Source organism: Alosa alosa, chromosome 7 (assembly GCF_017589495.1).
Source record: "Alosa alosa isolate M-15738 ecotype Scorff River chromosome 7, AALO_Geno_1.1, whole genome shotgun sequence".
Classification (NCBI taxonomy): domain Eukaryota; kingdom Metazoa; phylum Chordata; class Actinopteri; order Clupeiformes; family Clupeidae; genus Alosa; species Alosa alosa.
In genome coordinates, this window is record NC_063195.1 from 23259656 (window position 1) to 23283055 (window position 23400).

At 39.8% G+C, this 23400-nt stretch overlaps 1 protein-coding gene across 1 annotated transcript; it reads left to right on the top strand.

Annotated features, from left to right (window-relative positions):
- Nucleotides 1-3437: 3437 nt before the first annotated feature.
- LOC125298486 (NACHT, LRR and PYD domains-containing protein 12-like) lies at nucleotides 3438-23400 on the top strand. Its single transcript, XM_048249233.1, has 10 exons — nucleotides 3438-3578; nucleotides 10457-10745; nucleotides 11460-13008; nucleotides 13483-13656; nucleotides 13858-14031; nucleotides 18652-18825; nucleotides 19351-19524; nucleotides 19883-20056; nucleotides 20507-20553; nucleotides 22240-23400. The coding sequence occupies exons 2-10, from the start codon at nucleotides 10490-10492 to the stop codon at nucleotides 22788-22790; spliced, it is 3273 nt and encodes a 1090-aa protein (XP_048105190.1). The 5' UTR covers nucleotides 3438-3578; nucleotides 10457-10489; the 3' UTR covers nucleotides 22791-23400.

A 23400-nucleotide genomic window follows, 5' to 3' on the forward strand; every position in this document is an offset into this window, starting at 1 on the left:
CAAGATAACATTTCGGTGGCTTAATGATGAAGTATGGTAGGTAACTTACATTCGGTATTTACGGACACAGGAAATAGGTACATTGTTATTCGGAGTTTAGAGAGAGGACTGCAAGACTACAAAACGAGGGAAAGTAAAATGGGGGGAGGGGGAGTCGAGACTTGGTGATGTCATCACTTCGTCTCTCCTATCACAGGCTTTTTCAAATTAACATTTAAAAAAAATTGTTTGTATGCATTTTATTGTTTGTAAGCATGTTACTCAGTGTGAAAGCAGTTCTTCTCACTGTAAAATCAGAGGTAGACCTTGCACTTATATCAGGTCACCCTAATGATATTTGCACCTCCTTTTCACTGGTGTTAAATCTGGCCAGTGGTCAGTGTGGTCCAGGCGCGTGCTGCTTGGTGGAACAAGGGCAACTTTGTGATGGAGTACCGTCTATGTTACATTCTACCGTTATGGTGGAATATGTGCTCTGATTGGCATACCAATGAGCCTGGCTACAGGTTTAGTACCCCGGACACCCTGGCTCAAGGTCAGGTGGGGTGAGTGCTCTCTCCCTTTGCTACATGGTGTCAAAGGTGAGATGGCTTACTGTGAGGCCATCGGAGGCGTGCCAATGTGTGAGCCGTATGACTCATATGGTATGAGAGACCCCCAGGTTGACCCCTGTGTGAGGGACCCCAGAGATGGGTGAAGCAGCAGTGTGTGGTGCACCCTGAAATGGGAAAAGAACAGCTGGTGGATGTGTGAGGAATGTGCGTGAAGCACATAGGCACGCTTCCTGGAGTGGAGGGCAGGGTAACGGAGTACTGTCGCTACAGTTTAGTATGCACACTGACTGACACACACACACCATTACACCCACACACACACAACACTCCCCCCACACACACACACACACACACGCACACCCCCTACATTCATAAACTGTACACAAACACATGCATGAACACGCGCACACACACACACACTCACAAGGGAGTAGACATGCACACAGAAGCAAACACACACACACACTCACACAAACACACACCCACACACACTTACTTACATGAGTTGCAGGAGTAGGAGATTTAGACCAATTGCCAAGCGTGATTTATTTCTGCGGAGGGAATGTGGAGGACAGAGCGGCGGTCATATTTTGTACCGCTATGTGGTACATCTAGTTTTCTAAACAAATAAGTGTATTTTTCCAAAAGTGTTTTTCTCTCCATCTATCTGACTATATATCTGTGCATCCATACATTTAGTTATCTGTATGTTTGTCTAGTTCATACAAAGATATTCAGTATTAGTATCCACTCATCCACTGACTCATTGTTCCATTGTTGCACAATGTTGCCATTTGGCAGCATACCTAATTTATTGAATAAAAAGGCAAAAATCGTATTGAAATAATACTTAAATGGTAAAAACAGACCATATTTGCGTTCAGTAATTTTTAAATGCTGTAAATATATGAAAAATAGAGAGAAATCATAGCAGAATCGAGAGTGTTTCTGCAGTTGCCCTAGTTCAGCGGTTCCAAACTTTTTCCCCCACAGACCACCTTCTACATCCTGACTAAGCTGGCGTACCCCACCATCCGACACATTAAAAAGCAGCACATTATATATATATTGGCACATTCCAGGCATCATGTTTACAGTAATAAGCCACCCTATTTTTAATGAAAACATAGCCTACTTACAAATGATTTCCTTTCATTTCATGTTTCCATATCATAACCCGATTTGAAATTATTTATACATTTATGAATTAATTACATAAGATTTAAAAAGTTCATTTTTAACACCTTTACGACATAGCCCTTTTCATCTTGCGTACCCCCTAGAAGCAACTCGTGTACCACCGGTGGTACACATAGCCTACCAGTTTGGGAATCCCTGTCCTAGCTCATCAACTGGGGTGGGAAATTTGAAGGGGTATGATGTCATCCAAGTACATCAATGGTTAAACCACCTTGGTCCCACCTTTCTTGTAAAAGCCAATCAGTGTTTACATTTACAGTTTTTCTCAGTCGCTTTGGTGCTTTTCTCACATCACTATTAACATTTGCACAGCAGTTAGTGCATTTCTCAAAACAATTAGTGCAAACTGCAAAACCTAGTGGATGACCTGCAAAAGCACGTCACTTGCTCAAAATGGATAGTCCATTCCTCAAAAGCACGTATTCATGTCAATGAAACTGTCAGTGTCATCAAAATTAGAAGTCTTGACACCATCGTTTATGAACAAGATAGTCAAATGGCTTTGTCATGTTTTCATTATGACAGTTCTCTCAGTGTTTTCCAATGCAAAAAAAAAAGGTCAGAACTTCGGTGACACTACCTGAACATGCTCAAGACAGCACTATACAGCACTTGCACAGCCATTTAAAAACTACAGTAAAGTTACACATTGCTGTAGTTAGGTGAGTAAGTGAGTACAAGACACTGAATACGCACATTTTACTGTATGCTCTTTGCAATTCTACAGCATTGTGACAGAATTTGATAACTAGTTCAACAATTTTGTATGTAATGACTCAAGCAATGAAATGAAGACTATTAGTTTTATTGGGAACAACTATTCAGCATTCATAAGTACAGTTCATTTTGACTGACATGACATAAGCAAATGATAATGTTAAAAAACAGCAGAGAATTGTATGAAAGCAACTGATACATGTCCAAAAGTATTTGCAATTTGTTCAGAGGAAGGGGAAATTGCTACTATGATGTGCACAAATGACTAAATGTTGTGGAGGTTGAACTAATAGTTATGAGAATTTTCATTCTGATCTGAAAAAAGCACCAAAGCGACTGAGAAAAACTGTATTTTGAAATATCAGCAGAGAATGTCTAGGAAGAGAATTGGCACAGTCTGGTTACTTTTGGTTTCTCGGCTGGTTGCAGTTCCTCCTCAGATTCCACGTGAGGGCGCTCGCAGGCGAGCGGAGAATGCATGGAGGTCTATGGAGCTGTACCCCTTAATATCCACTTTTCTCTGGATATATATTTTTTGTCTAGTAATTTGAATGTTGCATTCGACAGGGGAGACAAAGAAAATACACATTGTTGATTATTATATTTTTTAAAGTCACGTTATTGTTCTAAAAATCCTTTAAAATATGTCAATGACGTCATTCATTAGCACAATGCTAGCGTGTTATAGGCAACAACGACCCAACCTGTAAAAAATGAAAAGGGCATAAGTCTTTAGATCTAAAATCCATATTGAACTTTCATAAACTACAATAAAATCTGCGATTGTTCAACGACAAGCAGGTGAAAGAGATACATTTAGCCGTCTAGCTCCATAGACCCCATTCAATCAGCGCTCCCCGGCCCCAGCAACCCGCGATCACCCCCAGTGAAATTCTAATGGAACTGCAACCAATTTCGATACAAGGCTCTCCGTAGACGGGCTCTGATATCGAGAAGCCCCACACTGAGCCCAGCCCCGATCTGCAAGCTGCAGCCAGGAGGGAAATACTTCCCGTTTTTGTTCTTCCTCACTTGTGGTCGTTATATATCCTAATCATCAGGAATTATTGTGTCCTCTAGAACATTTGAGAAGTGGCTGGTGTTGAGGTAAGGATCATGGCAAAGATGTTGATATATTTAGTAACGTCACAACTTTAGCCTACCATAACAACAGGCCTACCAAAAGCAATAGTCAACCACAACTATTTCTTCCGCGATAGGCCTATTTACCGTTAGTCACTTTGCCTATCGCAAAAAAAACAAGAATGCTGGCAAATTGGAACAAGAATGCTGGCAGATTGGAACAAGAATTTACCGTTAACCACTTTGCCTATCGCAAAAAAAAAAAAAAAACAAGAATGCTGGCAACTGAAAAAGCGGTCTGCACCGGTCGTTTTCTGACAAAAGAAGTTATGCTGACCGCTTTTTCAGCGTTCTTGTTCCAAAAAGCCATGTCATGTCATGTCAAACAATTCCCTATGCTCAGACACAAACGAGTCTCTCTCGACCAGTGTTTTGTCACCTTCTTCATTTTTTACTTGTCATGGGAAACCACAGTCTCGGTAATCCGCTTGTGATTGGTCAGTTGTAAAAAAGACAGCATGTAGCCTATGGGTACGTTCAGATAGCGTCTTTTTCTGACAAAGGAAGTTATGCAGACCGCTTTTTCAGTTTGAAAAAAAAATCTGCCAGCGTTCTTGTTCCAAAAAGCAGCCGGTAGCGTCTTTTTGCGATAAACAAAGTGACTAACGTTACGTGGGTACAAAATGTCGCGGAAGAGAAAACTCACGTTGGCTATTGCTTTTGGTATGTTATGGTAACGTTGTTAAGTCATGTCAAACAATTCCCTATGCTCAGACACTAAAATGAGTCTCTCGACCGGTGTTCTGTCACCTTCTCCATTTTTTACTTGGTTGTCATGGGAAACCACAGGTCTCGGTAATGCTTGTGATTGGTCATCTGTAAAAAAGACAGCATGACGTATGGCGTTTTTCCGCTAGAAGTTGAACATTTCTCAACTTCTGAGCTGCAGAAAAAGACGGTTGCAGTCGCGTTTTAAAAGAAGCCGACGACTTTTTTGAAAACACGGTCTACTCCATAGGGTTATAATGTAAAACCGACGCCGGCAGCTGAGAAAAAGACACTTAATGATGCGGTAATGATCTATGATGCGGTTCAGCGTCCAACGACCAGCAACCAATCGAATAGAATAAAGTACACGATGGAACGTAAAATGCTGTCACGTCAGAGCGGCCAAAGCGCTGTCTATGCCAAAGCGTCCAAAGCTTCCCTGGACTTTTTTGACAAGCGTCCTTGACAGAGCGACCAGAGCTTCTTTGGAAGCTCAAGTCGGTGGCGGTGTGTACGTACAGTAACTCTGAACGTACCCTATGGCGTTTTTCCGCGAGAAGTTGATATTTCTCAACTTCTGAGCTGCAGAAAGACGGTTGCGGTCGCGTTTTAAAAGAAGCCGACGACTTTTTTGAAAACGCTGTCTACTGTAGCCTACTCCATATGTAAAACGGACCCCGGCAGCTGCGAAAAAGACGCTTAGTCTGAACGTAGGCTACCCTAACTTCTTTTGTCAGAAAAATACGTCACGAATTGCGGTTGCCTATGCCACACGAGTTAAGGCACCAAATAGACCATGGGTCATATAGCCTAATTCGGGGTACATCTCCCCTCTCCATGGTAAAGATGTATAGCCTATTATCAAACAAATAAATCTTTATGGAATCAATTTTGAACAGTTGTGCTAAAACATCCTTACCAATAACATTGCTTTTAGACCCTTATCCACAAAATATTAACTAAACTAGATGTACCGCAGAGCGGTACAAAATATGACCACCGCCCAGTCCAGCACATTTTTTCCACAAAAATAAATCACGCTGAAAGGCCTATATGATTCTAATTGTCTCACTAAATTGCATTATCCACACTCAATTCTCAAGTACCAAAACATGATTAGTTCATAGATTTCACATGTAAAATTCATTTTATACAACCCCACCCCCATCTTGCCTGTTCATAATTCTGAGAAATTCTTGAATTGTGTGCATGTGTGCGTGTACAAGTTTATGTTTATGTGTGTGTGTGTGTGTGTGTGTGTGTGTATGTGTGCTTGTGTGTTGGCCTGCGTATGTGTGTTTGTGCATGTGCATGCATGCGCACATATGTCTACTGTGTGAGTATGTGTCATAATGTATGATTACTGTAAATGTATGTGTGTGCGTGTGTATCTGTTTATGCACATGTGTGCACATGGAATGGGTTAACATGACCCCTGGAGGCAAACATACGGAAAAAATTGGTCATCCTAGGCCCCACGGTTCTCAAGATATTCACAGAAAACTGTGTCTGCCCTACCCTCCTTTTCGGGGTCCAGTACAGCGGGGGCTACAGATCAAAACGAAAACCGATGGTTCCATGCTATCCATGTGGGGTTACATGCCCACCAAGTTTAGGTGGTACCCCGCCTTTCAGTGTCCCGGGAATCCTTGTTGGTGTAACGGTCACTAAATGTAATTTATTTTATTGTAAGGGCCCCCATGAACGAAAAGTTCACAAAACTTGGCATGCATTCGAGGGTGTCATAATGATCCTACACTTTCAATTTTGTGCAGTTTTGACCATGTCAGCCAGAGATATTGTGGTGAAAACACCTAATTTTTGCTTTTTTAATTTTAACTAGGTGGCACTATACATGAAATAAGTGGTAATGGGATGGGTTGACATGCCCCTTAAGACCAACATACAAAAAAGGTGGACCTCCTAGGCCCCACGGTTCTCGAGATATTCACAGAAAACTGTCTCAGGCCACCTACAGGCCAGTTGATGTATAGTAACATAAATTCATTTATTGTGTGGCCCCCATGAACGGAATTCAATTTAAACTTGGTGTGCATTCAGAGGGTGTCATAATGATCCTACACTTGCAATTTTGTGCAGTTTTGACTATGTTAGGTCACAGATACCTGCGATTATAACACCTCATTTTTACTTTTTGTGTTTAACTAGGTGGCTTATACATGAAATGAGTGGTTATGGAATGGGTTGACATGGCCCCTTGAGATCAACATACAAAAAAAAATGGTCCTCCTAAACCCACGGTTCTCGAGATATTCACAGAAAACTGTGTCTGCCCTACCCCCTCCTTCGGGGTGCAGTCCAGCGGGGGCTACAGCGAAAACTAAAAAACGATGGTTCCATGCTATCCATATGGGGTTACATGCCCACCAAGTTTCGTCTACCCCGGTCTTTCAGTGTCCCGGGAATCCTTGACGGAAATTTGGGCATGCGAAAAAGAAAAAAGAAAAAAAAATCTGACTAAACCTATATGACCGCCGCTTCGCTGTAAATACCCCATATTATTGACTGTCTCCGACTACAAGTCATGCATTCAACTTGACTAGCATGATGTTATCAAGTAACAATATATTTTTGAAGATTAATTTACTAACTGTAACATCAGTTATATACAATGTCTATTTTCTATATGCAAGATTTAAGTTAAAACAAATATTTATAGTTTTGGTCCGACTCAAAGTTCTTGTTATAAAACTGCTTAAAATCCACACAGACTTTGAATATGAAGGAATATGATTGGAATTTCATAATTTTAGGGGCAGGCCACCTGGCCTTCAGTTGAGCATATTTGGTGCTGGGCACAAAGGCCACACGTCAGGGCACCAAGGCCAACTATAACTATATAGGAGGCTATAAGCTACATAAAAATGATAAAAGTTATATTTAGCCTATTCACAGCAGTAGACCTGCATCAAGGTATGAAACAGAACATGAAACATGACATATTACATAGAACTGTAAATCATAGAACTGATTTTAATATTAACAGATATCTAGGCTATATTTAACATTTATTTTCTATTTGGCCTGTTATGAAATCATGTAGCCTATTGAACAATTTAAGCAGTTCAGCTTTAAGAAACTCAAATAGTCTACAAGCATGTGTACCATTTTGTGATCATTAAGGCTACTTTGACAAACTCTTAGTGAGCTGATTTTAATATTTACAGATATCTAGGCGATATTTGTAACATTTATTTTGTATTTGGCCTGTTATGAAATCATGTATTGAACAATTTAAACACACTGTGAAACCTGAAGCCCAAAGTTGGAGACATGCATTAAGACATTGCTGCAAATGTAAAACCGGATTACTCTGGAATGGCTAACTGTACAGGGGAATGCGTTACACCTTTGTGTTTGGTTAAGGTCTGCTGTTTCTTCTGATATATGGTTTGTCATGTGTTGAGGGAAAAGTTTGTAAAGTATTCCACCGAGATGAATGGGTAGGGAGATGGGTGCAGAATGTAATATGATTAAATTAAAGTTACTTTTCTCACAAACCGTTTACCACAACAACTAGTGGCTAACATCGTTTAAAAGCTGAGAAAAAGCTCTTTCGTGTGATGTGATACATGTGATATCTGTGTGACGAGTAGGCTACTTGAGGAGTAGTTCAGCAAAGAGTGGGTGAATTTGGACGTACTTGCTTTCTTGCCATGCGCTGTCACTTTCTCCACTGCATAAAATTTGCGCTGTGAATGCTAAGCTTAATTTGATAGGCTAAATAAAAATAGCTTGTCAGACGCAAAGCAGAATATGGAAAGAATGGAGCACCAAGGCCACCGTGTCCTGTGAACCTCCGATTTTCAAAAAGGCAACAACATGGCCGCCACAAAATTCCCACCCTGCTTATAGGAATGGCCAATGTTAACAAACTAACTGGCTAGATCGCCTTAGAAAGCTAACATGCTCATTAGCTAAAAACGAACCTTCAAAACGAGAATTATACACACTAACACTACAGTTAAAGGTCTTTATTTAAACCAGTAACAAGAATCTATATATCTAGTATGGAAATATAACCCTCTAATACTGAAGTATGAAACAGCAAGTGCTATTCACACAGTGTGGAATAGTGGGGGAACGCTGCTGCTCCGATATTTATACTATCCAACCAGCAAATCAGCAGCCTCAAAATTTAGCCGGGGCAAATTAGAAAAGTGTGATTGGTAGATTCAATAGCTGTCAAATAAAATTGACCAATTAGGTGGGGCAGAAGAAATATTTGGGGGGACATTGCCCCTCCCAGTTCTATTCTAGACCCGGCCATGATATGAAGCATGATGCCTACACAGAGAGATGTCAATTCCTCTGAAACTTTGGAAAGGCAGTGAGATATTTTAAGCTTCTTCTCTCATTAATTTGAACAAAAATGTTGAGGATAGGCTACACCAACAGTAGATTAATTATTCGTCAACTCTGTTATTGCGTAATTGGAGTGAAACTCTCACTCAATTTTTAAAAACCGATAATATGATTAAAAGCCATGAAATTCTGGTTTTATACATATGCAGTAACTAGTTTGAGGTTAGGATGTGGAGCTAAGTCACAAAATGATGGGAAATGTAAACTCTGTTATCGTCAACTCTGTTAATTCTGCATAGATTAATGATAACAGAGTTGACAATGATGTGCTGTCAACTCTGTTTTCAATAGCATTTAATGAGAGTGTCAACTCTGTTAATTTAAGATTTTGCTCTTAAAATGATGACTAAATATGTTTGTTTGTTTTTTTCAAATGTATATCAGAAGATGTGTTACTAATATTTTTACCACATGATTTCTTTTTTTAAATTATATATGTAAAAGCTACCTTTTTTAGAAAATATGCACCTCTTGAAACTTGCCAGTGGAATGTGTTGTTTTTTTTTTATATCAGGACAAAAAATAGCAATCTTATCAAATTCAAAGTTGCTACAGTGACTGTAGAGACAAAAGTTCTCTTAGGGAAGGCATAATTTAAAAATGTATCACATTTGCTAAATATATATAATTTACTGAGTTTGTCTCTAACAGAGTTGACAGATTTTTCTGTTATTACATATTTTTTTCAAATAAATACTTGAAGGTTTAAGCTCAGCAAATACTTGTCATATTAACTTTGAAGTGTGTTCTATGACTATAAAAAAGTTTAATGATAAAAACTCATTACATTTTTTTTGGTTTCTCTCTAAACTTGAAATGTACCCCGAATTATAGAATGACCCATATGTTCGTTTAAAGGATAATTCCGGTATTTAGCACTTTGAGTCCCTTTTCTGGTTTGTTTTGGATGAACTAGAGTGGTGGACACCAACATTTTGAGGATTGGTCCTTTCTCGACTTTTCTGACTCGGTGTCCACTCTAGTTCATCCAAAACAAACCAGAAAAGGGACTCAAAGTGCTAAATACCGGAATTATCCTTTAAGCCCTCAAACTTTTCAGCTAGCCGACAGCCCAACTGCTAGTGTGTTTGGATATTGGACTTCATTGTAAACCTAGGAGACAGCTAGGCTACATGCTGCAACACATGTATGAAATATATTATTTTCTTAATATCTTATTGACCTTGTTGTTTCTATGAACATGAATTGTTGTTTATTGGCAACAAACAACTTAGTCGAGGCATAAAGACCCCTGTATATCTTCATTAAGTAAACTTTTGAACTAGCTGATTAGCCTAATTAGCTCGTTTGCCACCACTGGCTAGGCACTGCAGTCAAAAGGTTAGCGGTTTTGCCGTCACACCCCTGAGGCGAAATTTCGCTGGCCAAAATTCACGAGGTGTTTCGCTGTGTGGAAACCCACCGTTTGTCTGAACGTACCCTTACATGAGTCAAATGTGAAAAGTTATAGGCTAACACTTGATACTTCAGTAAAAAAAGGAAGTAACTTGTATCAAGCTAGGCCTAGTATATAAAAAAGAGTAAAATATGTCGGGGTTTAGATGTTGAACTTCATGACTCAGTTATGCTATGGCATATTTACATATTTCATACAAACTTACACACACACAGGGAGAGAGAGAGAGAGAGAGAGAGAGGTTTCCCTGTGAAATTTAGAAAGTATGATTTTTTATTACAATGATAAATATTTGCATATTAAAATGCATTTTTGAAACCTTACCCCAAAGCATCCAGTTAGTAGTGGACCAATAAACCATACAATGACCACAAACCTGGAAGAAGTCCTGAGGAACACTCTGGACAACCTCACAGGAGCAGAGTTTAAGAGGTTTAAGCACTACCTGCGGGACCAGGGCAGAGTCGCATGGGGAAAGCTGGAGAAGGCCGACACAGACGACGCCGTGGACTTGATGGTGAAGGTGTACGGCACGGACGCGGGGAGCATCACGCTGACCATCTTGCGGAAGATGAACAACCATCAGTTGACAGAGGACTTGGAGAGAGATCTAGAGAGATGTAAGTATACAGTACAGTCTCTGATCATGAGCCACTTGCTTGTGTATGGGAGGAAATATGTATTCATTATTTGTTGCTCCCAGAGCGAGGGTCAGAAGGTTAGCTTCAACCAGATAGCCTCTTAATTAGCTGCCACAACCTTTTAAAATGCATGTGCTCACTCCCAAGCTAATATGTCCACATTACTGGTGGATACAAAAGTATGTTGTTCCAAGACGAGGGGGGGGGGGGGGGGGCAGGCAATGTGGCCGGAAGTGAGCTCATATCAGGCACCCTTTTAAAAAAAAAAAACAGTGGCAGCGTTAACTATATTATTGGCTGAAAAGAGGGGGAAAGCTTTTCAGATATTAAAAGTCAAGCCATGTATTTATTTTGTGGGTGTACTTAGCACAGACGATTTGACTAGCTAATTAGCAGTTCTACCTGGCTCTAGTCTGACTCGGGTCATTCCCCAATCCCATCCCATCTCTCTCTCCTACTTGCTTCCTGTCTGTCTCTTCACTGTCCTATCATAAAAAGGGCAAAAATATATACTGCTATAGTGCTAAATTTTGAAAATCATAAGGTAGCAGATGCAATACACAAAAACAACAGTAAGGAAAAACGACTATCAAATAGTTTACATTATATTTCAGTTGATATTTAATATTCACTTGATATTTGCTTGATAATCACCCATTTCATCACATTATATCTTATGTTTGTTGTCTTTAGATTATGATGAAGCACATGCAGCAACAAGGAAGAAATCATCACTAATACAAAAGCTTCAGGAGCACCTGAAAAACAGATTTCCTGTCGTACATCAAGAGTCTGGAGATTACAGATTACAAGATACTTATATTGACGTTCGTATCGAAGAAAGCCATATGAGAGAAGACTTTGGAACAGGGCCAAGCTCTAAAGCTAAGCAAATTGACTTGGAGAAAATGTTTGCTGCCACATCTGCCACACGAGTTTTGACATTGGGAACTGCTGGCGTAGGGAAAACCGTTGCAGTGCAGAAGTTTGTCATGGACTGGGCTGAGAGAAAAACAAATCAAGACATAGACTTTGTTTTTCTTCTTCCATTCCGAGAGCTGAACTTAAGGAGAAAAAAATGCTACAGCCTTTTTGATCTTATTCTTGGGTTCTACCCTGAACTCGAAGATTTGAGAAACCTCCCTGAATTCAGTGAAAGCAAAATGCTTTTTGTCTTTGACAGCCTCAACGAAAGCAAACTCCAGCTAGACATTAATAGGTGCATTTGTGACCCTAATGAGAAGTCTTCCGTGGACATCCTCATCTCGAGTCTTATCAAAGGTATCCTCCAACCTTCTGCGCTCATCTGGGTCACAGCCAGACCAGCAGCTGCCAGTCTGATCCCATGTGAGTACTTCAACATGAAGACAGAGGTGCGTGGATTCCATGACCCCCAGAAAATCGAGTTCCTCCAGAAGAGCATCAGGAATCCAGAAAAGGCCAACAGAGTCATTGAATATGTCAACAACAAAAGAAGCCTTCATGTCATGTGTCAGATACCACTATTCTGCCACATTGTAGCCAACGTGCTGGAAGAGATACTGGAAGATCAGAACAAAGAGGAGCCACCCAAAACTTTGACTGAAATGTACGCATCATTCAGTGTTCTTCAGATAAAAAACCTTCACTGGAGTGCACTGGAAAAAGGACAGCTCCTTATTAAACTTGGGAAACTGGCATTTAGACATCTGGAGAAAGGCACCCTGATGTTTTTCGAGAAAGACTTGATAGCATGTGATCTTGATGTGAAATCTGGAGCTTTTGATGCTAGAGTGTTCACAGAGATCTTGAAAATGGAAAATGGCATAACTGGAGAGAACACCTTTAGCTTTGTGCACCTCAGTGTACAAGAATTCCTTGCTGCTCTTTATGTTCTTCATGAAAGTGGTCATGGGGAAAATCCTCTTCTTAAGACTGTGAGTGAGAAGATCAGCTGGTTGTCCACACCATCAAGGTTTCACCTTTATGAGTTTGCTGTGGAAAAGGCCTTGCAGAGCAAGATTGGACAATTGGACCTATTCCTGTGCTTCCTTCTTGGCCTGGCTCCAATGTTGGAGCCTGAAATCCAGCCCCCACTGGATGTAGTGCTGCCACAGTTAGCTACCAGAGAAGTAAGCACTGAGAAAACAGTTCAATACATCAAGGAGAAGATCAAAGAGGACGTCTCACTAGAACAGCTCATTAAACTCTTCCACTGTTTAAATGAGCTTGGGGACAGTTCACTGGCGGAGGAGATCATCGGGTAATTATGTCAATTTGTTTGTTGATAAGTTGGTCAACTTCAATATGTTAAGTAAAGGATAATGGCTTATGGATAATGTGTTCCGTTATACAGCATTAAGGGACGACGCGGAGGCAAATATCTCCAAAACGTGAAGTAGAGATGGCTAGTACTTTAGTAAACATGGCATATAACTACAAATTATCATGTTTACACCACTTGGCAAAATGAGAGACTACATACATCAGATTGTCTGACTACTGACTACACTATAGTTGCCACTTTGTTGTTATAGTTGCAATTCCAAATTTCCAAAGAGCATTGATGTGGAACAGTGACTAAAATGTTAAAAACATTTTACCAGGTCTATTTCGGAGACGATTTTCAATAGCATTTTTCAGTGTAAATCTTAATGTTTTGATAAGAGGCTAACAAAAATAGGCGTTTTGAATGGTCAGAAATTTTATAAAATATAGTGATTGCCTTTTTACTCAGGCACATAAACTCAGAAGAGGAGAAGAACCTGACTCCAGCCCAGTGCTCAGCTCTGGCCTACCTGCTGCTGATATCAGCTGAAGACTTGGAGGAGTTTGATCTGAAGAAATACCTTAGATCAGAAGCAGGGCTCCACAGAATGCTCTCTGTAGTCAAAGTTTCTAGGAGAGTTTGGTGAGTATAGAATAATAAGAAATGTCACCTTTGATCATTATAGGATTGTTTTCTGACATATTAGATGAAAGAGATGCTTCCATTTTATTGCTAAGTATGGTTCTGTCTGTATCAACATAAATACAAGTGTCATATTTAACATGCTATATTCAACATTTGAGATAAGGGATAATACAGTGATACAAAGTTTAATCTCCATAGGCTAAATCGGTGTTGCCTATCTAAAGCAAGCTGTGAACTATTGGCATCAGTGCTGCAAGGGATAGCATCTAATATCAGAGAACTGGATATGAGTGACAATGACCTGCTGGATGAAGGAGTGGAGCTGCTCTGTGTGGGACTAAGAGACCCACAATGCAAGCTGGAGACACTGAGGTCAGCTATGTGCATTCTCTCAAATTACTATTATGCTAACAAATGTGCTTTCCCTCATTAATAGAGTCTTATTTGCTAGATGTTATCAGTGTGTTTTCCTTTGTTATAAATGATGAATTCCCCATTTCTTAAATAGTTACATGTATATTACTAAGGGTACAATTAATATGTGCGAGTAGTGAAATGTTTACATACTGAACTCATGATGAATTAATTATTAATTCATGATGAATTTATAAGGTGCAAGCAGTAAACTAATTCATAACTCATAATATTTACATACTGAGCCTATGATGAATTCATAATGAAGTAGAGATTATGTCAGTGTTACTTTTGGTGAATACCTCACTTATTTTATTGGCAATTCAATATTATTCAGATTTCATACATAGGCCTACTGTTTGCCAGCCAGTAGACAGTCCTGTGCAATGAATAAATCTCCTCAGGGACTTTAGAGACCCCGGGGTAGGATTTTACAATGCAGAGGCATGTGTACAGTAGATGGGTGTGTATGTCAACACATGGTGAATCCATCATGAAATCACCTTTACTTATCACTTTTGTGTACCCTGAAGTAAAGTGACACCCTTATACTTGTCAATGCTTACTTAACATAACTTCAGTAGTAAAGCATTTGTTCAGTAGTTTATTATTACCAAATGTAAACACATGAATAACTAGAAATGTAATGCCAGAGGAATTACAATAGTGGATGGAAAGCTGCTGGCTTAATGTTGGTGGGGAGATTCCTGGGGAAAAAAAAACATTGAATCACTTAATCTTTGAGTTCATACAAACCATCGTACCAAAAAACCTTGTGTGTCAAGGTGTTTTTGACCTTGACATTTGACATTTGACCTTTGACCTCTAACATCAATTCACTTCATCTTTGAGTCCATACAAACACTCATACGAAATTTCAGGCATATATGTCAAGGCATTCTTGAGATATCGCGCTCAGAGTATTCATGGACTTGACCTTTGACTTCCAACATCAACTCACTTCATCTTTGAGTCCATACAAACACGTACCAAATGTGAAGCATATGCGTCAAGCCGTTCTGGAGATATAATGCGCAAAGCATGAGATATGGCTGTGACTTTTATTTTGACACACGGGAAACACAGGATGTGTAGTTTTGGGGAGCGCCACAATGTATGCATTAGAAGCTGAGACAGTTGGATTTACTGGTGACACCTGTGCCAGTGTTCTGATTAGCCCGTGAACTACTCTGGGAGCTTAACGAGCGCAACTGGCTTTAGGCCATTATGACATCACAGCCATTCAAGTCTATGGGGGGGAAATGAGCTTTTTAACATTTTTAATCCCCTATTTCTCAAAAAGTATAAACTTTTTTAAAAATCTGAAACAACAGCTCTATTGCCCCACTCCAGACCTTCAGAACGGTTATTTCAACATGTCTGTACGTTAAGCGGTTAGAGTCGCATTCATTCTTGAAAAGATAAAAAGAAAAGGTTATAATAAGAAGAAGAAGAAGAAGAAGAAGCCAGTAGATTTCAAGATAGTGGATTCCATTCCACTATAATTTATCATGAAATCTATGGAGTTACATTTGTGCCTCTTTTATGAGCAAGCTGTAGAACAATTTGACCACAGAATAATTTTTTGAGCAAGCACACAAATTATATTTTGAGGAAAAATTTAACTCGAGCACAAAAATCTTGTATTTGAGCAAAAAGGAATCTATTCTGTGCTCCTTTTTGCATGTTTGCTAAGATCAATATGTATGTGCAACAAGGCAACAGCAGCCCCCTTTCATTTAGTTTCACTCAGTTTTATGCGCTCACATACTGTTCCTCCGCTCCCTCTGGAGATCTCTCTCACGCTCGTTCAACTTCACCTGTCCGCTACTGTAGAAAGCATTACATTTGTGCCACAATTGTCAACCAATCAGAAAATTCAGGGGAGATAAGTTCTCATTGGCTGCTGAAGTCCAGGGTGGGGACAATGAGCTAGCTCAGTCAGAAATGGCTCCTACACAGTTGTGTGCGTTGCAGTGCTGGAGACGCATCCCATTCACTTTACATGGGCCTACGTCATCCGTTGCCGAACTGAATTGTGGGTCCATTGCGTCGCGTTGCTCCAGTCGCTCGTGTTGAGAAGTTCATCTGTTGCTGCACCGACGGACGGCACCGGCCAATCAAGCCAAATCGACGGACGGCACCAGCCAATCAAATTAAGGTTATACCTTAAGTCATTTGCATAGCTACCGTCGGGAACACCCACTGGCATGCATTGACGGAACGCAACTGTGTGTAGAAGCCCGAAGCCTAGCATCATTTACCGTCAGTGGGAAAGTTCAGCAGTCAATGAGAACTTATCTCCCCTGGATTTTCTGATTGGTTTACAATTGTGGCACAAACGTGTCTCAGCTTTCCAAAGAGGTCAAGCATTTGATTATAGGCCAAACTAGGTGGAAACAGTGGCCTCTGAAGCAGGTGCTGTGCAATTTCAGGCAAAAACTTGAAATTGGTATTGAGAACCAAGCAGTTTTAATGCATTATAACTAATGATTATACCAGATTATATCATTGTGGACCAATGTATATTGTATTATACCTCCGACCCTACCTACTCATAACTACGCATCCTGGACACTACCCAGATAGCAAAAATACACTGGGACGGAACTGGGCCACACCTACCATAACGTCCGGCACGGATCTGCATAATGGACCTGATATGGACCCGTTTATCAAATCGCCAGCTTTATTTGACATGTGAAATGTGATTGGTAATTAATTATCCTGAAAAATCAGGTTCGTTATAGGTTCACCCAGGCTAAAGTTTGTAACGTTTTCCCAACAGCTCAACTAATAAACATAAACTAGGCTACAAACACAATAGGCGGGGGGGGGGACGTTACACATAAGTGTCTTATTATTTTTATTCAACAACCTGGCTGTAGAAGTGCAATCCCAGACAAAGTTTAAATCATGTTAATTCCACTGTTCCCATCGATATTTAGGCTGTTTTCCTCAGTCATCTTCATGGTCAATCTGAAACAACACAAAATAAACATCAGCCATTTATTCCTTTTTGAAAATAGGCTAAGTCACAATTAAACTCGTTTTTTATCATCAGTGATCCTGTTAGCGTCATCACTGTATTCCCAAAATAGTTATTGTGATGGCTGTTTTGCTCAAGCTAAGCTAGTATATATTGCTGGAAAATAATAGCATATAACCTTACAGTGAAGTTATCAATCGCTCGGCTGCTTGCTGTCTCTGAATAAACCAACAGAGATAAAAAGCAGATAGCTTACCCTGAAAAGTTGGGCTGCATCCTAGTCCAACCCTAGGCTGGCAAATCATGTCAAAAGATTGATAGTGAGCAAACCAAAGATCCTTGATTAACGTTACTGCTTCTTAATGCGTGGCAAGAATATGGGGTTGTCTGTTACTGCACTGTTAGATCTGACACAAACAACAATTGACTACTTTTACCACTGCTAGGTAATAATAAAAATAATGAAACGAGCATATGATCAATATTAAGCCAACTATATCTTCTTTTCCAGTCTTACTGTAGAAATGAAGTGGCCATGGGAACATAGTGCACCCCCATGGTTTCTAAATTTGTGCCATTCCAAAATACCTTTTTTTTCTATAGCAGCCAGTTGACAATGAAGTAGGGAAAGGACAGTCAATTTAGAATCAGCACCTTAATTAATATCATTACCACCTGGGTCTGCTGTGAAAAAATGGTCCTTCGGCTCATATCCGTAATCCAGGTGTGGGCCAAATCAGTGTTTTGTATTTTAATCGCATCTCCTGACTTCCAGTTGAGTTGCGGAAATCGGACCTGGGACAAATCTGTAAACCGGTGATAAAACAGCATTGCTAGCAGAGCTGAAACCTCTATCAGGAGCAGATCTGGCCCTCAGTCAGATACCGTATGTCCGCTACAGGCGGATCTAAAGGCTTTTATACGGATCCGGCCCAAAGGAAATTGCTATCTGGGTATGCATTATAACAACTTATGCTTAGTGATTTCACAAGATGGAATGATACTGTCAGGTTTTGGCTGGAGGACCCAAGTGCAAGTCTCTTCCAGTTTAGACAAACACACTTAGTTGTGGCTCTACAACTAACAAACTAACAAAAGTACTCAGACAGGACGAACAGAGACGCACTGACAAGGACAGAGGAACAGGGGGGTAGAAATACACAGACTAATTAACAGAAAGACAGAGGACTGGACGAGACCAACAAGACATTAATGGGGAACAGGTGCAAGCAGAAATGGAGGGAAACTAACGAGACAGGAAGTGCAGACCATATAAGGAGATGGGCAGGGACAAAGAAAGATGACAGACAGGTAAACACAAAGCACATGGGGAACAGCCAAAGCAAACAAACACAGGACAATATACAAAATGGCCACCAGGGTGGCACAAAGTTAGTTAGTCCCTGCAGGATCCTGACAGATACCTTAAAATCATTTCTAATGTGACATAGCATGTCTTTGCTTGCTTTAAGTAAAGTGTAAAAATATCATAAAATCAATCAATTAATCAATCAATAATCTGAGATAAAGAGATGATATAATGCAGTTCATTCTTTATTTCTTTATGTTTTTTATATTTTTGTGAATAGGCTAAACCGTTGTCACCTCTCTCATGAGAGCTGTGAACTGTTGGATTCTGTTCTGCGAGTATCGACATCCCATCTCAGAGAACTGGACATGAGTGACAATGACCTACAGGATGAAGGAGTGGAGCTGCTCTGTGTGGGACTAAGAGAACCACAATGCAAGCTGGAGACACTGAGGTCAGTCATGTGGCATGTAACAAATCAGAATTGGCTGATCACAATATTTCAGCTGTCCCCTCATTCAGTGAACATATTGCCAATGTCTCATTACATAAAATTATCAATTATGACCATTTAAATGTCATTTTGGTAACACTTTAATTTGCTCAACACATGTTAACCATTAATACAACTAACATATGTGTTTATTAGTGCTCAACAAGGTTTGTATTAAACATCATTTCGCATTTATTAGGATGTATTGAACAATTTCTTGTTCTTAATCAATAGGTCATGTATTCTTGGTAAATCCTTAATAAACATCCAGTTGGTATTGTAAGGTTACTGGTATATAGTATCGCTCAAAATAGGGAGTTTATATACTCCAAATATACTGTCAGAATATGTGACTGATAATGACAGAATAATAACATATTATGACAATGTATTAGGATGCATAAGACATGTAAATACACCCGATTTAGCTTTTCAAGCTAATTTTCATCTTTAGTCCCTGTACTTCAACTGTATTTTTTTAAACAGGCTAAATCGATGTCACCTCTCCAAAGCAAGTTGTGAAATGATGGCTTCAGTGCTGCAAAGGACTCCTTCCCATTTCAAAAAACTGGACTTGAGTGAGAATGATCTGGGGGATGAAGGAATAGACCTGCTCTGTCTTGGACTGTGGGAATCACATTGCAAGCTTGAGACACTGAGGTCAGTTATAAACCATTCATAACACAGAGTAGCACATTGCCCAGCCTGATGCAGTATATAATATATACTGGGCATGTTGTTATTTTTGACTGAGGCACTTCCCTTCTGACTGAATATATAATTCAATAATTCTCTTTTCCCTTAGAATGCATTTTTGCTTCATGCAAATTGGAACTACGCGTCTAGCTAGTACCTTCAGGGAATTATTTGTACTCGTACTTCATGCAGAGTTAGAATGATAGTATTGTCTTTTAAAATGATTAGCTTAATTATTATTATTGATAATGATCTTACTGTAAATCTATTTGGTAGGGGTTATTATGGGCAGCTATTATGAATTGTTGATCTCTGGTTTCAGGTTGTCTCTTTGTGTGATCACACACAAGGGCTGTTCTCTCTTGGCCTCTGCCCTCAAATCAAACCCTTCCTACCTGAAACATCTGGACCTCAGCTGCAATCACCCAGGAGAGTCAGGTGTCAGAGAGCTCACAGAAAGACTGAATGATCCCAATTGTAAACTAGAGACTTTCAAGTAAGTGCTGGGTGTTTACTTAGATGACACGCTAGTCTTCATCCATTTTTCTGCTGTAGTTGACACTTGGAGACACGTGGAGACTGGCTATTATCCCTAAAAGGTGTGCTGTCACACCGGTGTGATAGGAATGTTGGAAAATGAACGTTCGAAAGAATATCTGGGTTCATTGAATTCAACATAGAATTTTAGAATCTTCAATTGTTGCGGAACGGAATCTTATGTTAGAATGTTAAAAAAAACCACACCTTTAAGGGTTATTATTGTTTTCCAGTCATCCCTCTGTGCATGCATACGCCTGTGTAGCTGTGTCTGCATTCAACTGTGCATGGTCAAACCTGGCACAGTAATGTTTCTCTCTCTCTCTCTCTCTCTCTCTCTCTCTATCTCTCTCTCTCTCTCTGTTGATCTACAAAAACAAAAAAATAATTTTCTTTCATCTTTCTTCAGGTATGACCATGGAGGAGAGTTTAGGAGTAAACCAGGAATAAGAAAATGTGAGTCACCGACTTTAATACTCGAATGATTTATTTGTTCTTTGTATTTGCATTGCTGAATCAACACATATATTTTGCAACAGCATGTGACCGCAACACGTACATTACTTTGTCTTTGCTGCTTCAAGGTCTTGGTCCCAAAACAGATTTGAAACTGTAACACGCACCACACCTTTGATTGGTGCTGAGTTATCCCATCAGAAACTATATGATCTTGACCCGATTTTAGTCCATAATCAGACGAATTAAACAACATTTTGAATCTGGTCCATCCGATTTGTCAAGTAGACTCAGGTGCAGATTGGAATGGATCTGGAATGTATGACATATTTGTCAACTGTCTTCCAGTGAGAAGTCGAACATGTTATGCCTACTCTGTGAGCACCAGTGATGGGCAGTAGCTTATTACTTGTAGCGAAGCTACTAGCTTAACTACATTTCTCAGTAGCTTGGTGGTAGTGTAGCTATTTTCTGAAGCAGATAGCTTTTCAATAGCTCAGCTGTTTTTTGACCATGTACTGTAGTGCAGTATCTTTTACAGAAGCTACATTTTCCAGAGCATTTGTGGAGCTCACAGTAGAACTTCCTTCTGGCCACTCATATACATGTACATGCAAGTTCAGTTCTATTCAATGGATCTGACAAACATGATATGTGTGTCCAATTAAATCTAAGAAGAGATGGGCTTTGGCCCTTCATTGCACTACATTGGCTGGGAAACATTTAGGCTACTCTATTCGGTGTAAGACAAACTCATTTTTAATGGCAGAGCTGAAGCAACAAAATTGTGCTTGCAAAGATGTTGGTGGTAGAGTCTGGTTTCTACTGCGTGGTTATAAAATAGGCTGTCAAATTTTGTTGTATTATTTTTAACTTGCCCATGGTAAGATAAACTGACAGGGTAGCCTCATTGTACTTCTAAATATAGTACCACAATTTCAGCCAATTGGAAGATGAAGCTTTTACATGCAAAAATACACCAAACAATGAAGATGCAAACATGCATGCACGCACAGTTACATAGTGTATTCCTTTGCTATTGTACTTCAAATATAATTAATGGGTTTTGAGTTAGCTTGCAGTTGATCCTGCAAGCTTAAGAAATGCCCAAATTGAGCATGCCCATGGGCCATATGCACACTCTCTCAGCACCCGCCTGTTGTTATTATGTGGAGCCTTTTTCCCCCAAATTGATTTTGGAGCTGTGAGAGTAACAATCAAGGGTTATTGTTTTTGAACTGGACACTGAACTGTTAGGCCATTCAAATAGCACTGACTTTATGTAGTAAACTACTTTTGCAATCCAATATAAAGGTGTAGTGTGAGCTACCCTGTTGTATGCGTAGGTGGTTTAAGAACACTACCCCTTAATTAAGCACCTTGCTGTGCTTCAGTAGAGCATTCACTTTCTTTTGCTGGATTGATCAACAGGCTTCAACAGACTTTTCATAAAATGTGGTTGTGCTCATCAAGCAGACACCTGCAATGCACGCACACGCACACACACACACACACACACGTTGATGTATTTCTGCCCATAGTATTTACGGAAATGGTGTGTCTTTGCAGGAATTCATTTTCAGTGAATCTAATTTGTGTCCCATGCATTGAGCTGACACAACCATTATATGTTTGCATTCACTTTTACACCTCATTTTCTCCATTCTCCTCTCCTGTTATCTGTAGATGCCTGTGAGCTCACACTGGACCCAAGCACGGCCACCAGAAATATCTTCCTCGCTTTGAATAAGAAAAGTTTTAAACACCATGACAAGTTGGACTCCTACTGCTGTCAGGTGCTGTGTCAAGAGGGTCTGTCTGGACGCTGCTATTGGGAGGCTAAGTGGACTGGTCATATGGCTTCGATAGGAATGACGTACAAAAACATCCAGAGAAAAGGGAATGGTTCTAACTGCAGTCTTGGAGATGATGACAAGTCATGGACTGTGAATTTCTGTGGGGAAATTGTTGACACTATTACCGGAGTTGGCACTTCACACCATGGTTTCATTCACTTTGCCCGCCACAATAATAAGGAGACTGAGATACTTAATCCACCCCCCTGCTCCAAAAGAGTAGGTGTGTTCCTGGACTGGCCCGCAGGTGCCCTGTCCTTCTACAGCGTCTCCTCCGACACACTCACTCACCTGCACACGTTCTACTCCACATTCACTGAGCCCCTCTATCCTGGGTTCAGGTGCCATAAGTCCACAGTGGACTTGTGTCAGATCACATGATCTACTAAGCCTGGAGGAGCACCAGAGCCTGCAGAAGTGTCTCACAAACAACAGTGTCATGACATTCTGTAATGAAATATACATAATATATATAATAGACCTTGAATTTCCCCTTGGGGATCAATAAAGTATCTATCTATCTATCTATCTATCTATCTATCTAATACATAATAATTAATTAAAACATTTCTGACATGTTGATAAACATGTTCCTAGAAATCAAGGAATTCAATTGATTTAACATTATATTCATAGTTAAATGTTCATAAAATTGTTAAGGAATAAAACGGAGGAAATAGATGTTTTCTCTTCTAAGCCCATCTTTTAAGTTTATGTATCTGTGTGGTGGGCTAAACAATTTGCCTGATTGCTTTTTAGCACACACATTATCTGTAACAAGGATCTCCATAATTTATATGAATTATGTATGTGTGTTGTATTACACTGCACAGTTCATGCACAATTTAAATGTATAATATTTTGAATTTGTTGTATTGCGTGTCCATTGTGTTGTTTTTCCAATATTGTAACACATTCCTGCCAAACAAGCTTGTTTGAACTTGAAATAAAATAACTGTTTTTAGGTAATCTTCAACTTACACTTACACTA

What these genes read in the sequence shown, in the direction of transcription:
- LOC125298486 (XM_048249233.1), top strand. Translation starts at nt 10,490, where the DNA reads ATGACCACAAACCTGGAAGAAGTCCTGAGGAACACTCTGGACAACCTC. An exon ending in TGCAAGCTGGAGACACTGAG is followed by an intron (nt 14,032 to 18,651) that starts GTCAGCTATGTG and finishes TTTTGTGAATAG; the next exon opens with GCTAAACCGTTGTCACCTCT. An exon ending in TGTAAACTAGAGACTTTCAA is followed by an intron (nt 20,057 to 20,506) that starts GTAAGTGCTGGG and finishes ATCTTTCTTCAG; the next exon opens with GTATGACCATGGAGGAGAGT.